This window comes from Musa acuminata, chromosome BXJ2-11 (assembly GCF_036884655.1).
Source record: "Musa acuminata AAA Group cultivar baxijiao chromosome BXJ2-11, Cavendish_Baxijiao_AAA, whole genome shotgun sequence".
In the NCBI taxonomy this organism is placed as follows: Eukaryota; Viridiplantae; Streptophyta; class Magnoliopsida; order Zingiberales; family Musaceae; genus Musa; species Musa acuminata.
The window spans coordinates 27,965,100-27,983,963 of NC_088348.1; the positions used below are offsets into that span (position 1 = coordinate 27,965,100).

An 18,864-nucleotide genomic window follows, 5' to 3' on the forward strand; every position below is an offset into this window, starting at 1 on the left:
CTCATTTTCAAAAAAATTTATTATTAAAAAATTATTTTATCTGTATCTTCATCACATTTGCCTTTGTAAATGGCCACGAGTCCACTTCACCTATAACCTCCTCTATCAAAGATATGAATGAAAATAACGAAGAAGACAAGGATAACAAGAGATTACCGGTAGAAGAGACGACTAGTGACAGACGAGGGCAACGCGCACCAGGTTGTCGGCGTGTGTCCATAAAGGTGCAGGTGATAAAAGATGAACTTTGTACGTCGACAAAATTATCTTTTATAAATGAAAAAATATCAATAAAAGTTTTTTTAAATAGGGGTGATGATAAAAGATGAACTTTGTACGTCAACAAAATTATCTTCTACAAATGAAAAAAACATCAATAAAAGTTTTTTTTAATAGGGGTGATGATACCAAGAAGAGACCTCATAGTTTGAGAAGAAGTTTCTAATAAAAGTATATCCCATAATAAATATAACAGACATAACGATAAGGAAACATGGGGCCCGACGATGTGGGTGGTTCATACATATCGAAGGATGATTGTACCTACTTCTTTCTTCAAGTTGGTGGGTTCCATTAACGAGGGCCAATACGTCGACTCCCCCATGATTCTTGCACGTCACCACCTCCCTCTGTTGCGATCTTCACCCCCATTACACGACCCATAAGTTGTTCTCAAATCTCATTTATTTTTCTTTTGGTTAAAGAAAAAATAGATAAGAGAATGATGATAACTTGGGTTAAAAGATATAAATCAAATGATATGTCATTTATTAGTTTAAACTCTTAAATGCAATAGTCCTTTTCACAATTTTAATCTCCAATATTGTGATTATTTTAAGTTTTACACCTTAATGATGATAAGACCAAAATAGAGGAGAATATTTATGTATGAAAACAAAAAAGAACTAAAAGATTAGTCTTACGGATTGAAAAGGTTGGATGATGACACATCAATCTGACCCACGATAAGCACATTTCCACTTTGTTCACTCCATTGGTTCATCATTCCTCTTGGAGAAATCAAATATGTTCTTTTTATTATCTTGGGGATAAACAATTCTAATATAAAAAATATGTCCTGTAAGAGTATCCATGATGGCCCTCTCAAGAGACCTGGAGAATCAAAGAAACATCGTGGAATAAGGCTACTAGCACAACTGGTTTAACAGATAGATATAACACAGAGAATAAGTAAGATATATTTTTATTTGCTTTGTGGATTGATACACATAATGCAATCATATAAAGAGTATTTCGAACTTGCAACACTATGTACAAAACCCTCTTACCTCAAATATCATGCTTTCTAATTCAATGGGTTAAAGCCATTCTACCAACAAAGACTCATTAAATAGCACTTACCAAAGAAACAACACAAGTTTTGCAATAAGAGGATATATTATATCGTCAAACACAATGTGACATGCTTCTCACTTTTCAAATACTGGTTGGATCAATATGCACCAACCAGTGGTTACCAGAGCAGTGCTAGATCACAGAACTAGTACCGATCAGTATTCATAATCTTAGTATGTTTCTTCAGTGATACCAGCCGTACAGATCAGTATAGCACCGAGTACCATACCAGTCTGGTAGGGGTGAAAATTGATATTGAAACAGTATCTATAATCTTGGATTCTATGTTACTAAAGATCTGTGACTTAACCTCCAACGCTCATACTAAAAAATGCAAAAGAACACTCAATTAGAGATACTTAAATTCATTATCGTCTTTAATAAGCTTACTGAGGGCTACCGGCATAGTATTTTCAGAACAATTTTGGTTCACTATACAAGACTATAATGAATTATCTTGAGGCTATCTAGTCCCCGAATAATATATGCATATTTGTATATATGAGGCTAATTACATATTACTCATATAATTAGTTACATTTAGTATCTTAATTTTTATATTTTCAAAAGTTACAGATCTCTATACTTACGAAAGTGAAATATTTAAATAAAATTTTTAAAAATTTTTTTTAATCTTATAAAATTATCTTTTTAAATCTGTATAAGGATTTCAATATTTCACTTTTGTAAATATAGAGATCCCAATTTAACTTTTGTGTGTGTGATCAATAAGATGCATTCTGAGTTCTGAATATAAGTCTGCCCTCATTTTAATATTACGCTTCACTCGGACATTTTCATTCCATATTCTAGAGTGATCCAAGCTCCAGATAGCATAGCTACAAGCAATCCAACCATTTAAATTGACTCCATCAATAATGTTTATTACTCCATGAATGCACCAGACTTTTGCACTTTTTGGACAGCCAAATTGTTTCTTCTAATGTCCATCAAATTATCATTATGACCCCATTTATAAAAACGATTACACAGCTCTTTAGAAGGATGTTCACTTGCTCTTACCCGACCCTACTTCGTAGTGTGCTTTCAAAACTTGCTCTTGAAGCACACAGTAGAAAAGCATTCTCATTCTGAATACAGAAGACTTACTACACAAGTATAATCAACCAAAATTAAACTTGCATAATTTGACCACAAAAAATGCATGACAACATAGTTTTCACAAGCATGAGAACTCATTATCTTGTTAAGCATGACAAAATTACCAATGAGGCAATCACTATACTAAAGAATTGTCTGTATGAGTTAATGATTATGTCTTTAATCCCTCAAGCAACTAGTTCTAAATGATGAAAATGAGAATTGAATGCTTGAGATAGATACCAAAAAAAAAACTTACTACAGATCTAGAACAGATGTTTTCAGTAGCAAACAATTATTTCTGAAATACCCTGACCTTTTGAATCTCTCAAGGTTGAATGTACAGGATTAAAATTGCCACTGTAGCAAGTTACACACTAGAACGAAGTTCTTCTTGCAGGGATTCACTAACCATACCGAGATGAGGAAATGCCTATAACTTCATTTTTGTCCGAAGTTAAGTTCCTATTCCTCCCTTGTATATTGATAGATTATATACTAATCAACACATCGTCAAGGGACGATCGTTTGATTTATACAATGATCACTCGATCCCATCATCACGTTATCAACTATAACCATGGTTCATAAGATCACACAACAACAATCATGTTTAGCTAACACCCAGCAGCCAATCTCAAAAGCATGTTTAGTTCAGCCAGGTCCAATGATGAGATAAGCACCTTCAAGGGTATAAACCAGACATGGTCGTCACTTAATCGAGTTAAATCAAATTTCAACTGGGTTCCAGCCAATGGCCAATTCCTGCTACCTTTTGGTTGTTTCGATCACATTCTATACATATTCTAGATAATTCAGAAGGTTCAGCATGCCACATCTGAGTGACACCCTGTTGATTTCGGTTGATCCCAATCGGTCCTCATCAAATCCAACAAAATTTTGACTAATCCTGCGAACTTAACTATCAACTTGGTCTCAGAGTCGCATTACAGAAGCCCTAAACAAGTCATTTGTATTCATTTAATTCATTTTGACGCATTTCCTAAACAACATTTCCAACATCCAAAGCGACAAGAAACCATACTCCCTAATCTATTTAACGTAATGCAAATCAACAACATAAATTGCATAAAAGGGCCACAAACTTACCATAAAGTTCGTCAGGCAAATCTTGCCAGCATCGGCTACCGACCGTTGATCCTCCTCCTTGACCACGATGTCCTCTTCCTCGTCCTCATCAGAAGAGCCCTGGCGAGCCTGGTCTCCCTCTCCTCGTACTCTTCATGTCCTCCACCACCTTCGGCTTGCTCCGGATCCGAGCGCCTGCCTTCCCGAAAAGAACCTCGTCCCAGATCGACCTCTTGGGGTCGATCGGAGCCTGCATGGAAGGGAGAAGGCGGATCTGTTGAAGTCGGCGAAGGATCGAGAGAGGCAGGAGTGGTATAGACCAGAGGCAAGGATCTTAGAAGTTGAGAGAGAGAGAGAGAGAGAGAGAGAGAGAGAGATGGCACTTATCGTCTCAGACCACGGTTTTAAAACGGCCATCACTTTCCCTCCTCTTCTTAGGATGTGTTTCCGTTTCAGACCACGGTTTTAAAACGGCCTTCACTTTCCCGCCTCTTCTTCCTCCCGTTGAACCGGTTCGATCAAACATCAATGATCGAGCTATTTATCGGTTCGAACTGATTTAAATTAATATTATAATATTAATTAAATCAAATAATATTGAAATCAATATAATAATAATATTATTATTATTATGAAATGTATCGATGAAATTAAAGTATCATGACGAGGATGTAGTTCTTACTTAAATTGACTATATCAAGACAATATAATAATAATAATAATAATATTATGAAATTGATTAATAATATTTGTTAATAATTATCTGAATTTTTAATATATAAAAAAATAAACTTTATGTGAAGCAAAATACCGGTTACGATAAGCTACATGATTAAAACCCATAATTATTATTGTTGGAAAGAATAGAAGGTAAGAAGAATTATTGAAGAAGCCTTGTCGAAGAAGCTTCAATGCATTAACATGTCATCTCCTATTTATACATATTATGAGGAAAGATTTAACTCAACAGAATAGAGATATTTTCTCATATAATTAGAGAAATTTTATCTGTTATTAATTATTTATCAAAATCGATGGAAGGGTGGTGATGTATCAAATGAATTTATCAATAATATCAAATGATCCCAAACTCTATTGAGCAAATTTTACACTCGTAATATCAATTTGACTGTGGTATATCAAATTCATTTTCTAAGTGTCTAGTGATAATGTATCAAATATGCTCCTCAATAATAGAAGGTTTGGAAGTTTACACTTAAAGTACTCATTAGTACTTACGTACGAGACTAAATGTTGAATGTTCAAAATAATTCATCATGTGACGACATGACTTGTATTTTGTCAATCGAAACTCAACATGTCAAATTCAGTCGAAATGTTGTATAAAATCCCGACGTGATCTCTTGTGATTAGCTACGATAAATTATGAAATAGTGAAAATCACATAGAATGATATAAATTAATAATAGGAAATAGAGAGATATAAGAAGTTTTTACTACAAACTTTAAATCTATTTTTAAGAAAATATTAACTATAAATATTGTATACCCAATAACAAAAATAATTATGTAGCTGCTCGCTGGATGCCGTGCAGGAGATCGGACAAACGGGTGTGTGCTGTCCACTGCCCTGCACGAACTTTTCACCACTTCAAAAGATGACACGCCCACTGATTGCAAGGAGAGAGAAGGTCAGATGGGACCAATTACTTCCCACTCTGGTAGACCCCATCGCATCATGCGGTCTTTCAATTCGGTAGGTAAGTGTCCACTGCTTTTCCTTGCTTCCTCCTCCAGGAATCAATCATTCCCCTCACCTCAAACACAACACACATCTTCTAATGGCGAAGAGATTCTAATTCTAAGTTCGACACACTCCTGCTGCTTCCACAAGGATAGAGCAAATCTTCTAAAGCTAGATTATGTCTCGCCAATGATCCGCTAACGAGTCAACCGAGCAGAGCAGAGCAGAGCAGAGGAGAGGAGATGATGATGATGATGATTACTGCTGGGAACAGCAGTGGACAAAGGAAGGAAGAAAAGAAGGCACCATCGTGACCCACCTACTCGTTTTAACTTTTGCCCACAGTTTGGGGGGTCTAATAATTAAAGGAATCTTAGTACCTCTGCTTCCTCCTTAACGGAGACAATGCATGTAGTGCCGCTGCGCGATCCAAAGCAGAGGAGGGCACGTAGATCCAGCTTGTGACTCGGGACCCCTCTCGCCTCCGCCGCTCACGCTAGTTACAGTCGTGAGACCGATCCCGTGTGTTGGCGAAGCAGGTCGAGATCGACGGGAGCAGTGAGTGGATCGAGAAGGTGCAGACAACGCACCTTTTACCCGCTCTAGCATTTTCCAGAACAGGTGGACGGCATTCGGTAGCCCCACTGACCCACACCAATCCTTTCTGCTGCTCCTCCAAAAATGATTGCTCTCGTCGTCTCCGCATCCGTAAAACATCGACAGCTAATGACTCGGATGCCATGTACTGATGGAAATGTATCGTTTGCTTCCCCTGATGATGATGATGATGATGAGCCAGCAAACCTTCCTGCACAACTCTCCCGGTGCTAATCACTGGGATGAAACTACTCTTAAGCCTTTCGGAAGCTTTTCTTCGGAAATGGAGGCTTCCGATCACAAGTGCTGTGCATGAAACATCGTTTGCGAGCAAATCCTGTTGCCCTGTGCGCTCAGCAGTCCGCAGCTTGTTGTTGTTGGTGTGCTGCCACACCTCTTTTGCCTTGGCTGCGAGGTGGTGGCCACTGAGTTCCGTTTCGGATCGCAGAAGATGACCACATTCCCCAATCAGATACTCGGTTGATGTGTACTCTCACGTCGACTACAAACCACCCGCCCATGTCCAAGAATCCAAAAGTTCCCCATCCCTCTCATCCTACTCTTCCCCAATCCCCTTCGTTGCTTCCACTCCACCAACCTGTTCCTGCGGTGCACCACACGCTGCCCTTCCCCTTTAAAGCCCTCGCAGCGCCACCGCCACGCAGGAAAGGAGAGCATATCAACGGTAGTAGCGGCAGCGGCGACGACAGTGACATGGCTGGTCTAAGCGTTCTCTTGGAAACACACAACAGCTTGCCAAAATACACTCACATCATAAGCAAAACCTCCCTCGTTATGAACTCTTCTCTCTCTTCTCCTCCTTCCTCCTTCGCCACCAGCACTTTCCTGGAACGCTGCTACCTTTGCCGGAAGAAGCTGCAACAGGGCAATGATATCTACATGTACAGGTGAGTCACAGAACCTTTGGCTTCCGCTCATTCTCATCTCTGCCCGGTTTGCTCGCTCTCCAAGTTTCGGTCGGGTGGGTTTTCGCCCTGCAGGGGGGACCGAGCGTTCTGCAGCGTGGAGTGCCGCTGCCGCCAGATATTTATGGACGAGGAGAGCGGGCGGAGGGACCAATGCTCCCTCGCCGCCGCGGCTGCCTCGGCGGCTGACGCCGGAGCCCAGTCGGAGCGCTGCCGGCCGGGGAGGGCGACCCGAAAAGGGCGGGCCGTGGCCGGTGGTTTCGCGTAGTGTCGTTACTGCTTTGGCCAAGCACCTGGTTTTGGTGTATTGACCAAAATACCCTCGCCTTCCTGTTTTCCCCCTCTTCATTCCATTCTTAAGGGAATGGGTTTGCGGGAGCCTCATGTACTCTGTTCCTTCTCAGATTACATTGTTTTGTTCTTACTTCGATAAATAAACATATTATATATATATATATATATATATATATATATATATATATATATATATATATATATATTAGATTAATGCACTCTTTCTCTGTTTGCATACTCCATTTTGTTTTAGTTCGGAACCACTTTTCTGCTACGTTGGAGAAGAACTTTTCTTTCTTTCTTTCGTTTTACCTTTTTCTAAAGAAGATGCCTCAAGAACATGTCAGAAGGAAGTCTCAGAATCGAGTCTCCCCATATCAAATCAGAGAAGTGCTGCAGAGATCAATGTGTTAGAGAACAGAGTGGTTTCCAGGAACAAAGCAGAAGCTTAACATTTGTGTTCTCTTCCTCAGTTTATGATCGCTAGATAGATGTCTGATGGAGACATCATTGGGTCCCGACTTTATACAAAGCACCAAAAGCTGACTCAGATGTTCATGTGAAAACTATATGTGTTTGGCACGCAAGTTACTGATGATTGAATGTTTGATTGTACTGCTCGCTTCGATGATACCATACTAATCCGATGGTGGGTGAAGAAGAAGAAGCCCACCACCACCATATGCTTGATTTGATCTTGCGGCACTCACCATTACCCACTGTCAAGGAGGTGATGACGTGTGTAATAGAATTAGGTTTTCAAATATTTTATTTTATTTTATTTTATTGTGCTTTTAAATCGATATTGGATCTGTTGTCGTCCTCGAATTTTATCCCAAAAAAAAATATTTTTTTTATTTACTTTAAATTTTTATTTTTAATATTAGTAAAATATTTTTTGGTCTCCCTCTTTTAATTACTATTCATTCACACCTTACTAATTATCTTTTATTTTATGAAATATATCAATTTATTATTTTTTATTAAAAAAATATATATTTAATAGTAATTTCATCCATTCATTTTAATAATATAATTTCGAAGATAAGCCAGAATTTAATATTATAATTCATTATTTACCCTTTACAAATCAAAAAAATAATAATGGTGCGAATATCCGATGATCCAAAAAATATTATTGGCTTAATAATTTTTTTATATCTCATATTTAAATAATTTCACTATTACTAATTTTCTTATATTTCCAAACATTTTACTTGTTGAAAAATCCCCACAAAATTGTTCTGCGATCATCACAACCGTCGATGGGTGCTGATGGCGGGACCCAGACATCCACCAACCGCTGACGGCCACCTGTACCCGTTACACGTGGAGACCACTCGAGTAGCGGCCGATTTCTTACCCTAAATAAAGCATGCATGAATGGGAGGGAAAGACCGCCCCGCACCCTAAACCCTGCTTTCGCTGGGAGAGGGTTTTGGAGCCGTCACGGCGAAAAGGTTCTACTTCCCTCGCTCGCCGCCGCTGCTTAAGACTTGCCTCTTCTCGGGGTTCTTGGTGGGGGAAGAAGACTTCTTGGTGGTCGACAGCCATGGCGAGGCTTCTCCGGTCCGCTTCTTTAAAGCGAGCCTTCTTTAGCTCAGAGGTTCTGTTCTTGACTCAAAAATCTTCTGTTTCCATTCTTCTGCAATGCGTCCACTAAGATCGATTTCTTTACACCAAGAAACCCTTGTCGAACGTGATTTGTGGTAGTCATTTTCATTAATATACGCACGAAAGAGGAAGGAGGGAAAAATGCCCCAAACCCTAAACCCTTCTTTGTCGGAGAGGGTTCTCGAATCCCTAATGGCCGCCATGGCAAGACATGTGTGAGGTTTCCCTTGGTCTCGAAGACGAATAAGAGTTCTTGGTGGTCGACGGTCTCGGGTGTGCTTTCTTTAAGTGAGCCGTCTTTGCTTCAGAGGTTCTATTCGCCACCTAAATCATTTGTTTTCATCGTTATGCTGTGCCATTAGGTTACTAAGACCGATTTCCTTACACCAAGAAAGCCTCTCTTGAACGTAAAATCGTGTCGTGCACCCCAAATCCTAAACCCTTTTCTGTAAGAGAAGGTTTTGGAATCCCTAATGATCACCACGGCAACAAACATGTGACGTTTCCATACCTTCGTCGCCTATTCTCCTTTGTCTAAGGCATCCCCCTTATCAGAGTCTTCAGCCATGGCGGCGTTTTTCTAGTGCTCTTCTCTTTGCCTCGTAGGTTCTATTCTCGACTTAAATCATTTGTTTCAATCGTTCTGTGGTTCCATTAGATTACAAAGATGGAATTCTTGAAACTAAGAAACCTTTGTTGGACGAAAAATCAAGTCCTTAGTGTTTTGTGGTCTATTTCAAGCACTTAATCATTTTTCTACTGATGATCAAAGGTATAATACAGTAAAGTTAATGATAGTAAGTAGAGGGTTTTCTGGTTTCCATTTAGCATTTCTTTCTTCATGATTCTGCAAACCGTAATAACCAGGTTTTAGTTTCAATATGATCAATCAAAAGAAGATTTCAGTCGTCACAGTTTGGACTATTTTGTTGCTTGCTGTCACATTGCTAATTGTTTTGTTGCAAATGTTTCTTCTTGCAGAAATATGGGCCAGAAATCAGGGGAGCTAATATCCAATTCTACAACTTTTCTAGTAAAGGTAACAGGAGTACATGATTCATGTATACATGATTATGGTGTTCTTACACTTCCAGCATCTTTCTTTTCTTTCTTTTTATTTCTGTCGATTCGTTATATAGTCAAATGGAAGACCTGGTATATATGCAGAGAAGCTAACAACACTTCAACTGTAAAGCAATATGGCAAATGTTTATTAACAGATTATGCTAGGTTATACAGTAATTATTTCTTGGTCAGTTTATTTTCTCTGATCTATATTCTGATAATCCTGAGATAAAAGAGGTGTTTAGGTGGATTATTAGGTATATCTTATGATTGACACCTGTTCTAAATCTCAAAATTTCCCTAAGAAGTTCTGTTCTTTTTGATGGTTCGAGTCATGCACACATGCTTGGATGTTCTGTCCCTAAGATTTTCTTCAGCCATGTCCATGTACTAGGCTATTGATCAGTGCCATTTTGGTTGATCTGAACCTGAACTGCAAAGTGTGTTATTGTAGGAAAAAGTAAATCGAAGCCAGTCAGAACTGAAACTGGTGAAAATGACCTGTTGAAGAAAGATCTGGCTTTACAGCAAGCCTTGGACCAGATTTTAACTTCGTATGGAAAAGGCTCGATCATGTGGCTTGGCCGTTCTGCTGCTCCTAAAGAAGTTCCTGTTGTGTCTACAGGATCTTTTACATTGGATATGGCATTGGGAATTGGAGGTCTTCCGAAGGTATCCACTTATATTTGTCAAGTCTGCTAAATATTTGTACTGTTGGATGAGATCTTTAACAAATTGATTAGTTCTTAGACTTTGTTAGTTGTCGTAGTTAAAGTAATAGTTCTGAAACATTATATTTTATATAGTAATATGTATTCTCTTGATGGTAGTTTTAGTTCTGTGCTTATTCTTAGATTAAGTAGCTTATTAATTCTCTCACATTTTTTGTTTTCCTTCATATGTAGTTCAATATGAATCTCTGAATTGAGCGTAATTTTTCATAATTATTTGGATGATGGTAACATAGAAGAACATGTTGTCCCAGCTATTGAGGCATTTGGCTGTTTGTAGATATCTTGGACACTTCCACCATATAAGTGAGGACAATTTATCAATCCAAATAGTGAAACATTATGCTCATTTATAGTCTTGAATACTTGCATCAACAACTTGACAAATCATTAGCATAATGTTAACAGACTCAGCACACCATGAACCCTGTTAAAATCACCAGCTAAATTCTGTTTCGTCTCAACTTCGTCTTGCACAAATGAGTTATCCGAACAACATCTGTGACAAGCTCACACCTAAGTGAAGGCTTCTACAAGGTTGTTGAAGTGGTTTAAACAGCTTGTTTTCTCTCCAAGTCATCGAAGCCAGGTGTGGTGTTTATTATATTCCTCCCTCTCATCTTCAATGCTGGGGAATCAAATGCTTTTGACCCTTGATGAAGCTTTATACTTGGTATCATGATGCTGGAGTTCATCAGAGTGACAACCATTATGTGTGAAATTTAGAACATGGAGGATTAGCAATGATTACTATGATGTTGCTCCTGGGCAAGTCAATTCTCTGTTCTCCCATAGAATTACTTTGTATTTACTATAGTTATCTCTTCATGCATTGGCTGATTCATCATAATTTATGGCATGCAACCTTGTCTATATAATTGCAATTATCGTCTAGTGTAACCTTATCTAAGTATTCTTCCCTCTCATCTATGTAGAGGAATCAAATGCTTTTGATCCTTGATGGAGCTTGGAGCTCCCATCATTTTGAATCTATTTTAGGCAGAGATATAAAAGGCCCAGGTTGGCTCTTATAATTCAAAAAACAAAATGATGAATCTGATCTCAGGAATTTGCCAGGCAATAGACATGCACTTTCTTCTTTGCTGCCTGAATTTGGTTTTCCTATTTAATGGGATCTATACCATATGCAATGTCGAAAAAGCAGACACTTGATTATGTGGTTATGCAGACATTTTGGGTGAATGATAATATTTCTGTCGGTTTATTGAAATAAGCTTCCATTATATGGTCAAAAGTGACCCCTGAACATGTTGAGTGTTATTTTTTCAGAGGTATAATTCTTATTGTGCTGTTGACGTGTGCTCAATTTTGTCACACTTTTCTTTTCTTCATAAAAAAAACCCATTAATTTGCTTTCATCAAGTGGCCAACAACATTAGCAACAATGTCCCACCGGTCACTTATTGAGTATTGACTATAAAAAAATGTTGGATATGTTAATAACTCTTTTTATGTAATTATCCACTGGGTTCTGAAATGCTCGCCTTTTGTGTCTGGCAGGGCCGTGTTGTGGAGATATATGGTCCAGAAGCTTCTGGAAAAACTACACTTGCTCTTCATGTTATTGCAGAAGCACAGAAGAACGGAGGTAATGTTGTTTGGGCTTCTTGCAATCTGACATGCTTCCTTTGAGTAATGTTCTGCATATTTCTGAAACAGTTGGTAGTCTTTAATAAACAATTTAGAGAGAAATATGCAGTAGTTGGCATGATCGTCAATCAAAAAAGTTAGTGCATATTGCTGAAACAATTGAATTGTATGTTGATAATCATGCCTCTGAAAGAATTAATTTTATCACCGCACAACTTATTGTGGTGCATGGGGCAGGGGAATACATAAAAAACACTCTCTTATAAAGAGTAACTTAAACATCCTTAGGTGATCGTGGTATTTCTAATATCTCAAACATTTCATATTTAATCTATCCTGCATGCACTAACTTTCTAGATTTGTTTTATTTTACAGGTTACTGTGCTTTCATAGATGCAGAGCATTCTCTGGATCCAGCATTGGCAAAGGTTATTGGTGTTAACACTGATAATTTTCTTCTTTCACAGCCAGATTGTGGTGAGCAGGCACTTAGTCTCGTCGATACTCTAGTTAGGAGTGGCTCGGTTGATGTTGTGGTTGTAGACAGTGTAAGTCGTAAAGGACTATGAGCTGTTACTTAAAGATATCTGCTTCTTTCCTTTTTCTATTTCTTGAACCTAGAGATGGATTTTGCATCATGGTCTAATTGTTATAGTTTGTTAGACATGAAGTCTTGCATTCAACTGATGATCTATGCATGGGATTCTGTAACATACATATCTTGTATAAACTGTAAAGTGAAATATCTTTCTGCTAATTACATTCTCATCGATCTTGAGTCTGCATATTCAAGTTATTGTGGACACTGCAATGGTGGACAAATCTAGAAGTATTTTGATAGCCAAAAATTTTGAAGTTTAAAATTTTAAAAATAGGTGTTAAAATATGTTGATAACCTTTTGCCCTTGATTTTCTTCTGGAATTCAGGTGGCCGCCCTTGTACCTAAAACTGAACTTGATGGTGAAATGGGAGATTCCCATGTGGCACTCCAAGCAAGGTTGATGAGCCAAGCTCTTCGCAAGTTGACCCATTCACTTTCCCAGTCGCAGACACTCTTGTTATTTATTAATCAGGTAAGTTTTAAACACATGCAAGCATGTTTTCAGCTATATTTGCTCAGAGTTTCTCTTATATGTAATTGATATAAAAGCTTCATAAATTTAAGAATTGAACTTGAGCCTCAACGCCACCAATTCTCTGGAGGCTTTTTATCTTTATTTGGGCCTACTTGGATATAATTTTTTGTATGTGTCATTTACAAAAAATTGTTTTTCCTACTGCATCATGGCTGCATTATCTGAAGGATAATTCTAATACAGGCTAAGCAGTTGATTCCAGTTTTCATACATGGTAATGATAGATAGTCACAAGTTATATATTTTTGGTTTGTATTTATCCACAGCTTTCTGTGCTGTCAAATTGATGATGGTATTTTGAGTTATGGATTTTTGATACTACACTTGATTTTGGCTCCTGCTTCATGAATTTGTTGACAGCCATTAGCAATCAGTTGATGGATGTTATGGCATATGGCATTGCACCTCGGGGAACTTATTTGCATGCATAATGTGTGCTGGGCCTGCCATAATGCATATATACCTAAGTGACATGAACAAAAAGAAAATTTGTTTGATTATACCCACCTTGACTTTGTATTTTTGGGTTTAGTTGAGAAAATTGCGAGCTCCATGAAGCATTGAAAATCATTAATTGAATGACTGATTCATACGGCAACACTGCAATGAAATGAAGCTATGCGCTGGTCTTATTACCACGATTTGTCTTTGTAAACATGTAACATGGTATATGCAGGACACTCATAAAATACCTACATTGGTTCCGGTGAATTTCTGATATTTTTCCATTGCCACACACAGCAAAAGTTTGGAACCTGAGATGCATTTACTAAATTCTTGGTCTGTCCTCCCATTTTTGTAGGTTAGAGCAACTATGAAGACATTTGGATTTGGTGGGTCAACAGAAGTGACCTCTGGCGGCAATGCCTTAAAGTTCTATTCATCTGTTCGCCTTAATGTCAGAAAATTTGGCTTGGTTAAAAAAGGCGACGAGGTATTATAATTACACAAAATTCAATTGCCATACTGATTGTAGTTTCACTAAACATTTTGTCCAGAACTGGATTTGCCATAAAATTCTAATTAATCACGGTGAGTTCTAGAAATGCACACTTGAGAGTTGCTGTATGGTTTTAACTTGTGGAGTGGGAAGTCTTTGCCATCGTTATATTTGTTATAACCCTTTCATTTGTGAAAAGCTAGGCTTTAGTTCAAAAGTAATTGTTTTCTCATCGGACATATCATGATTGACATTGTGGCAGACTCTGGGGAGCAATGTCCTGGTGAATATTGTGAAGAATAAACATGCCCCTCCATTTAAGACAGCACATTTTGAGCTCGAGTTTGGCAAGGGGATCTCCCGTGAGTCAGAGATGGTAGAACTAGGTTGCAAGCATGACTTTATTACAAAACGTGGTGCTGTCTATGGTTTTGACGGAAAGAGCTTCCGTGGAAAAGAGGCCCTTAAACGCTATCTCATGGAGAACGAGGGGGTCCAAGAAGAACTAACGATGAAGCTGAGGGAGAAATTATGGAACAACAATGCTGATAAGGAGGGCGGCACCCTAGATGGAGCATCTGATGCAGCAGATGACACTGTTGCCATTGTATGATGTGTCGTCATTTTGTACAAGGGTTTGGGCTTTTCTTGCAGACCATGCTCAGCCGGAAATGAAATCCAGGTGATCGATTGGTATCTGTAATTGATCTTGTCCAGTGTAGTGGACTAAGCTTTTGATTCTGGAAGTTTGGAGGACATGGTGGCATCAGAGAGAGAAGTCCAGATTTGTAATGGTCATATGGAACTACTCCTTGCTTCGTACTTTACTATTTTTCATATTTATGATTATATGCAAAGATTGGGTAGCAAAGTGAGAGAACCTGAGATAATGCATGTGATTTTGTAGGATTTATCTTGTGAAAAGCTTTTTTTGGCAGCAATCGTATGTATCCTTGAATTCATCAGTTTTCTAGGTTTTTTTAGAAACTTATCGTGGGATTTCAATAAATGACACCAGCTTTGTGTCATTTTAAAATTATTTTATTTCCTTTAATCTCCATTTGTTTTTATTTGTTCTTGATAATTAAGATTAATTTTTATTTGCTGTATTGTTGCATTGAAATATTGTGATTTGAAGTATTGTTCCATGGCTTCTGTATGCATGTATGTATGTATTTATTTTTCCTCTGGAAGCGAAAAGTTCTCCTTCGGATCTCCCAAAGATTTTGTTTGATGCGTCGGCCGGGAACACGTCAACCAATCGGTTGAGTACTAATTCGGCGCCGACTCGGTCAACATGGGGAAAACAGATGCACGCACCTTGACGATCAATTCCAAAGAAAAACCGCCGCCTGACTCCACGGCTCGCTTTGACCTCGTCGGCAAAGCGAAGCGTTAGAAACGTGGGGGCAACCGTTTCAACCCACCCGGGTCATGTTCTCTCACCCCAGCAGGATCCATCGCCTCGTTCTCCACAAGGACGATTGATTGACCCACACCGCACAACATATGAGGCATCTCTTTCTTCCTTACAGAAGAAGCGACAAAATTACTTTCGGGACCCACAACTTGCGAGGTGGAGGAACGATGTCTCCTGGCCCGGCCAAGACATGGGAACTCTACCGTAAAGACTACATAGTGAAGCCAGCCGACGACGCACGCGGCTTATGGCGACGCGCAAGAGACACCACAATTGATATGCCAGTGCGCCTTCTTCCTTCTTTCCCCCACTCTCTCTCTCTCGTGCGCCTTCTTCCGCCTTTCCCCTCTCTCTCTCTCTCGCTGGCACACGGTCAGTCAAAGCCCGTCCCCCTTTCCCGCAACCTTTGTTATAAAGACACCTCTCTCACCCTCTCTCTTACGCCCCATCGAGAACGAGGAGATCAAGAAGAGCGAGGAAGAGGAAGGCCGACTTCCATCCATCGCTTCGTCCCGTCTCCTCGTCTCTCACTCTTCCTGCCTCCTCCCCCTCTTTTTTTCTTTCTACTACTACTACCTAGAGAAAAGGAAGAAAACTCACATCTAACACACCAGATGGCTCGCTCTCTCTCGGGTGCTGCTGCTCTCGCGGCATCTCTCTCCGACAGCATCACCCTCTTCGTGAACAGGTAGGATCATCATCATCATCATCTCTCTCTCTCTCTCTCTCTATCAATCAATCTATCTATCTATCTATCTATATCATACATGGATGAACCTTTGGACCCATACTTACCTCTGTTCTGTTTTGTCTCCTACAGGCGGGGATACGCTGCAGCAGCGGCGGCTGTGGGAAGACCGGCGGAAAAGAAACCGGTGGTGCGGAAGGTGGTCGACTCCTCGACTGCCGCCGCCTCTGGTTCGTCCAATTCCTGGATCCCGGATCCGGTGACCGGGTACTACAGGCCCACCAACTTCCGGGTGCAGGATGCGGCCGAGCAGCGCGAGATGCTTCTCTCCTACAAGCAATGAACCAGCAGCTTGTTCTTTTGTTTATGCAGTGGGAGAGAGAGAGAAGGCTGAGAGCCTCTGTGCCATCTCAATGATGTGTTTCTTCGACTTCAAAAAAATCAATCATAATGAATAAGAATTTCTACTTATTATTTACGCAATCTATCCTCGAAATACTTGGGAAGAATGGATCCATTAATGAGAGGAAGGGATTATAGCAAACAATTACAGAAGCAGAAACAACTGAAATGATTGAAAGGTCACTAATTCCTTAAAAGTTCAATAATAATAATAATAATATGCCCATGATGAGAAAATTATTTTAATGCAGACTTTCTATGCAAGAAAATGTGCAGAGTTTCTAACAAATAAAATTCAACAGCTGACTTCCTTTTTTTTTTTATTTTGCGTGTCAAAATTTAATGCCACTATAACTTGACAGTCACTACTTCCAATTCTGTGGCGACTTGGGTGAGAGAGACTGAAGCCCTGCTCTTATATTTCTGTGGGGTTTTTATTCCTACTACAAATATATGTAGGTGGAAGAAAGAAGTTACTTATATATGAGACCAAGAGATGATCATAAACAGTGTTGATTCGTCACCCCTGGCTCTACTTTTTGTGATTATTGGAAAGAGAGCAGGCCTGACAGGAACAATCGGAAGGAAAACACCAAGAGCACTTATTAATAAGAAGAGCATGCTTGTCCCAAATGTAAATGAGATAAATCAGCTAGTATATAATGTCTGAAAGCAACTTGCCCATCCATCTAATGGAAGGGTCTACCAGATTATCTGAAGAATGAGGAGTAATATTTCATCAATTATATGGACACATTGTCCCAGCAGTCATTCTTCATTATTATTTTTTGAATGATAAGATTAGATGCTCCTGGATTTGCCATCCTTTGGTTCCAGTATAAAACACTCCCATAGCAATACAATAATTAGAAAAGGCAGCTTGAGATGAAGGCTAAGAGGCCATTCTTTTCAAGTTAATGCACACGCAATGACAACACCTCGGGGAGGCGAAGAGGCCACCACCACTCTTTTATGACAAGAAACAATCATCACAAGTGTTGATGATTGCCAAACAAGATGTCAGCTTATTGTATACTCTGCTTTGGCTGCAAAACAAATTCATTTCTACGTGTTGAATGATTGAATCTGGTACAGATACGTGGAACCCATGGTTGACTGTTTCCACTGATCTATCATGGGGCAAAATTTAATTGGTATGCCTGCCACCTAATCGGCAGTCTTGTTTCTTTATTTGTCCAACCAAAAGTCCTGTCCACTCGACCAGTGTATCATCACGTTAAATGCCTTTTATCTATGTCCATTCCAGGTAAAACCCTAAACCTACAACAAGTGATATATGATCAAATTGAGATGGTTAAAACCAGTTAAAATTATCCCTCCAAAAAAATATTTCATCCCTTCATGTATAAAAACTTACTTTTAAGGGATTATTTTTTACCATTGACGACCATAATCAACTATCTTAAATTACTAACTTGGGTATCGAAGGGGAGGAGGAGGGATCGAATCGAAAAATATTTTTGAATCTCGATTTTTACACAAATGACACCCTAAGAGCTCAATGTTTTCATCGGCACCTCGAACAACCTTATGCACATAAGTCTAAACCATATTGGATTGACTCAAACGTCAACAATATCTTCCTGTAACACCAAAGAAGTTCAAGTCTTGATTTATCATGATTATGTCCTAAACAAACAAGTTTAAGTTTTCTAATAGAAGGATCTCATAATGACTAGGTCCTTAAGTCTCTAACACTTCTTAGTTAGACATTAAAAGTAGATTAAGGCATTAGAATAATTTATAAGAATATGATGATGTACTATTATCAACTTAGTTTAAGGTTTTTAAGCGCTCAATAAAATTAACAAGTCAGTTATGCTCGAGAATGATACCGTTGGTATTAGAATTGACCTAATATTAATAGGAGTCAAACTCTTAAGGCAGTGATGTATACATCAAATTATTCTTGTAATAACTTAAACATATACATACACACCCCTATAATTAAACTTCATTAGCAAATTATCATTTGATTGTCAGCAAAAACTCTAATTAACATTAACATCCTACATAAACTTTGTTGCTGCACTCTAATTACGGAAAAAATAATAAAAATATGTCACACATTCATATTTTTTTAACTTGATAATCATAATGAGTAGGATAATTAATACATGCAAATATGTTACATTAAAGACTATAACGACAAATATGCTGTTTTCAA

The 18,864-nt window shown here is 38.7% G+C and overlaps 2 protein-coding genes and 1 long non-coding RNA gene across 3 annotated transcripts; all 3 read left to right on the top strand.

Moving 5' to 3' along the window:
- Window positions 1-5,800: 5,800 nt before the first annotated feature.
- On the top strand, window positions 5,801-7,244 carry LOC103972559 (uncharacterized). Its single transcript, XR_010492649.1, has 2 exons — window positions 5,801-6,756; window positions 6,850-7,244. It is a non-coding gene; the product is annotated as an uncharacterized LOC103972559 (long non-coding RNA).
- Window positions 7,245-8,466: 1,222 nt separating this feature from the next.
- LOC135626607 (DNA repair protein recA homolog 3, mitochondrial-like) lies at window positions 8,467-16,752 on the top strand. The gene is made up of 9 exons (XM_065132034.1): window positions 8,467-8,674; window positions 9,664-9,721; window positions 10,202-10,419; window positions 12,000-12,087; window positions 12,465-12,637; window positions 13,017-13,163; window positions 14,029-14,160; window positions 14,429-16,274; window positions 16,407-16,752. Exons 1-8 carry the CDS (start codon window positions 8,621-8,623, stop codon window positions 14,777-14,779), a joined length of 1,221 nt encoding a protein of 406 aa, XP_064988106.1. The 5' UTR covers window positions 8,467-8,620; the 3' UTR covers window positions 14,780-16,274; window positions 16,407-16,752.
- LOC135584059 (late embryogenesis abundant protein Lea5-D-like) lies at window positions 16,201-16,617 on the top strand. Its single transcript, XM_065133704.1, has 2 exons — window positions 16,201-16,274; window positions 16,407-16,617. The coding sequence occupies exons 1-2, from the start codon at window positions 16,201-16,203 to the stop codon at window positions 16,615-16,617; spliced, it is 285 nt and encodes a 94-aa protein (XP_064989776.1).
- Window positions 16,753-18,864: the final 2,112 nt, after the last annotated feature.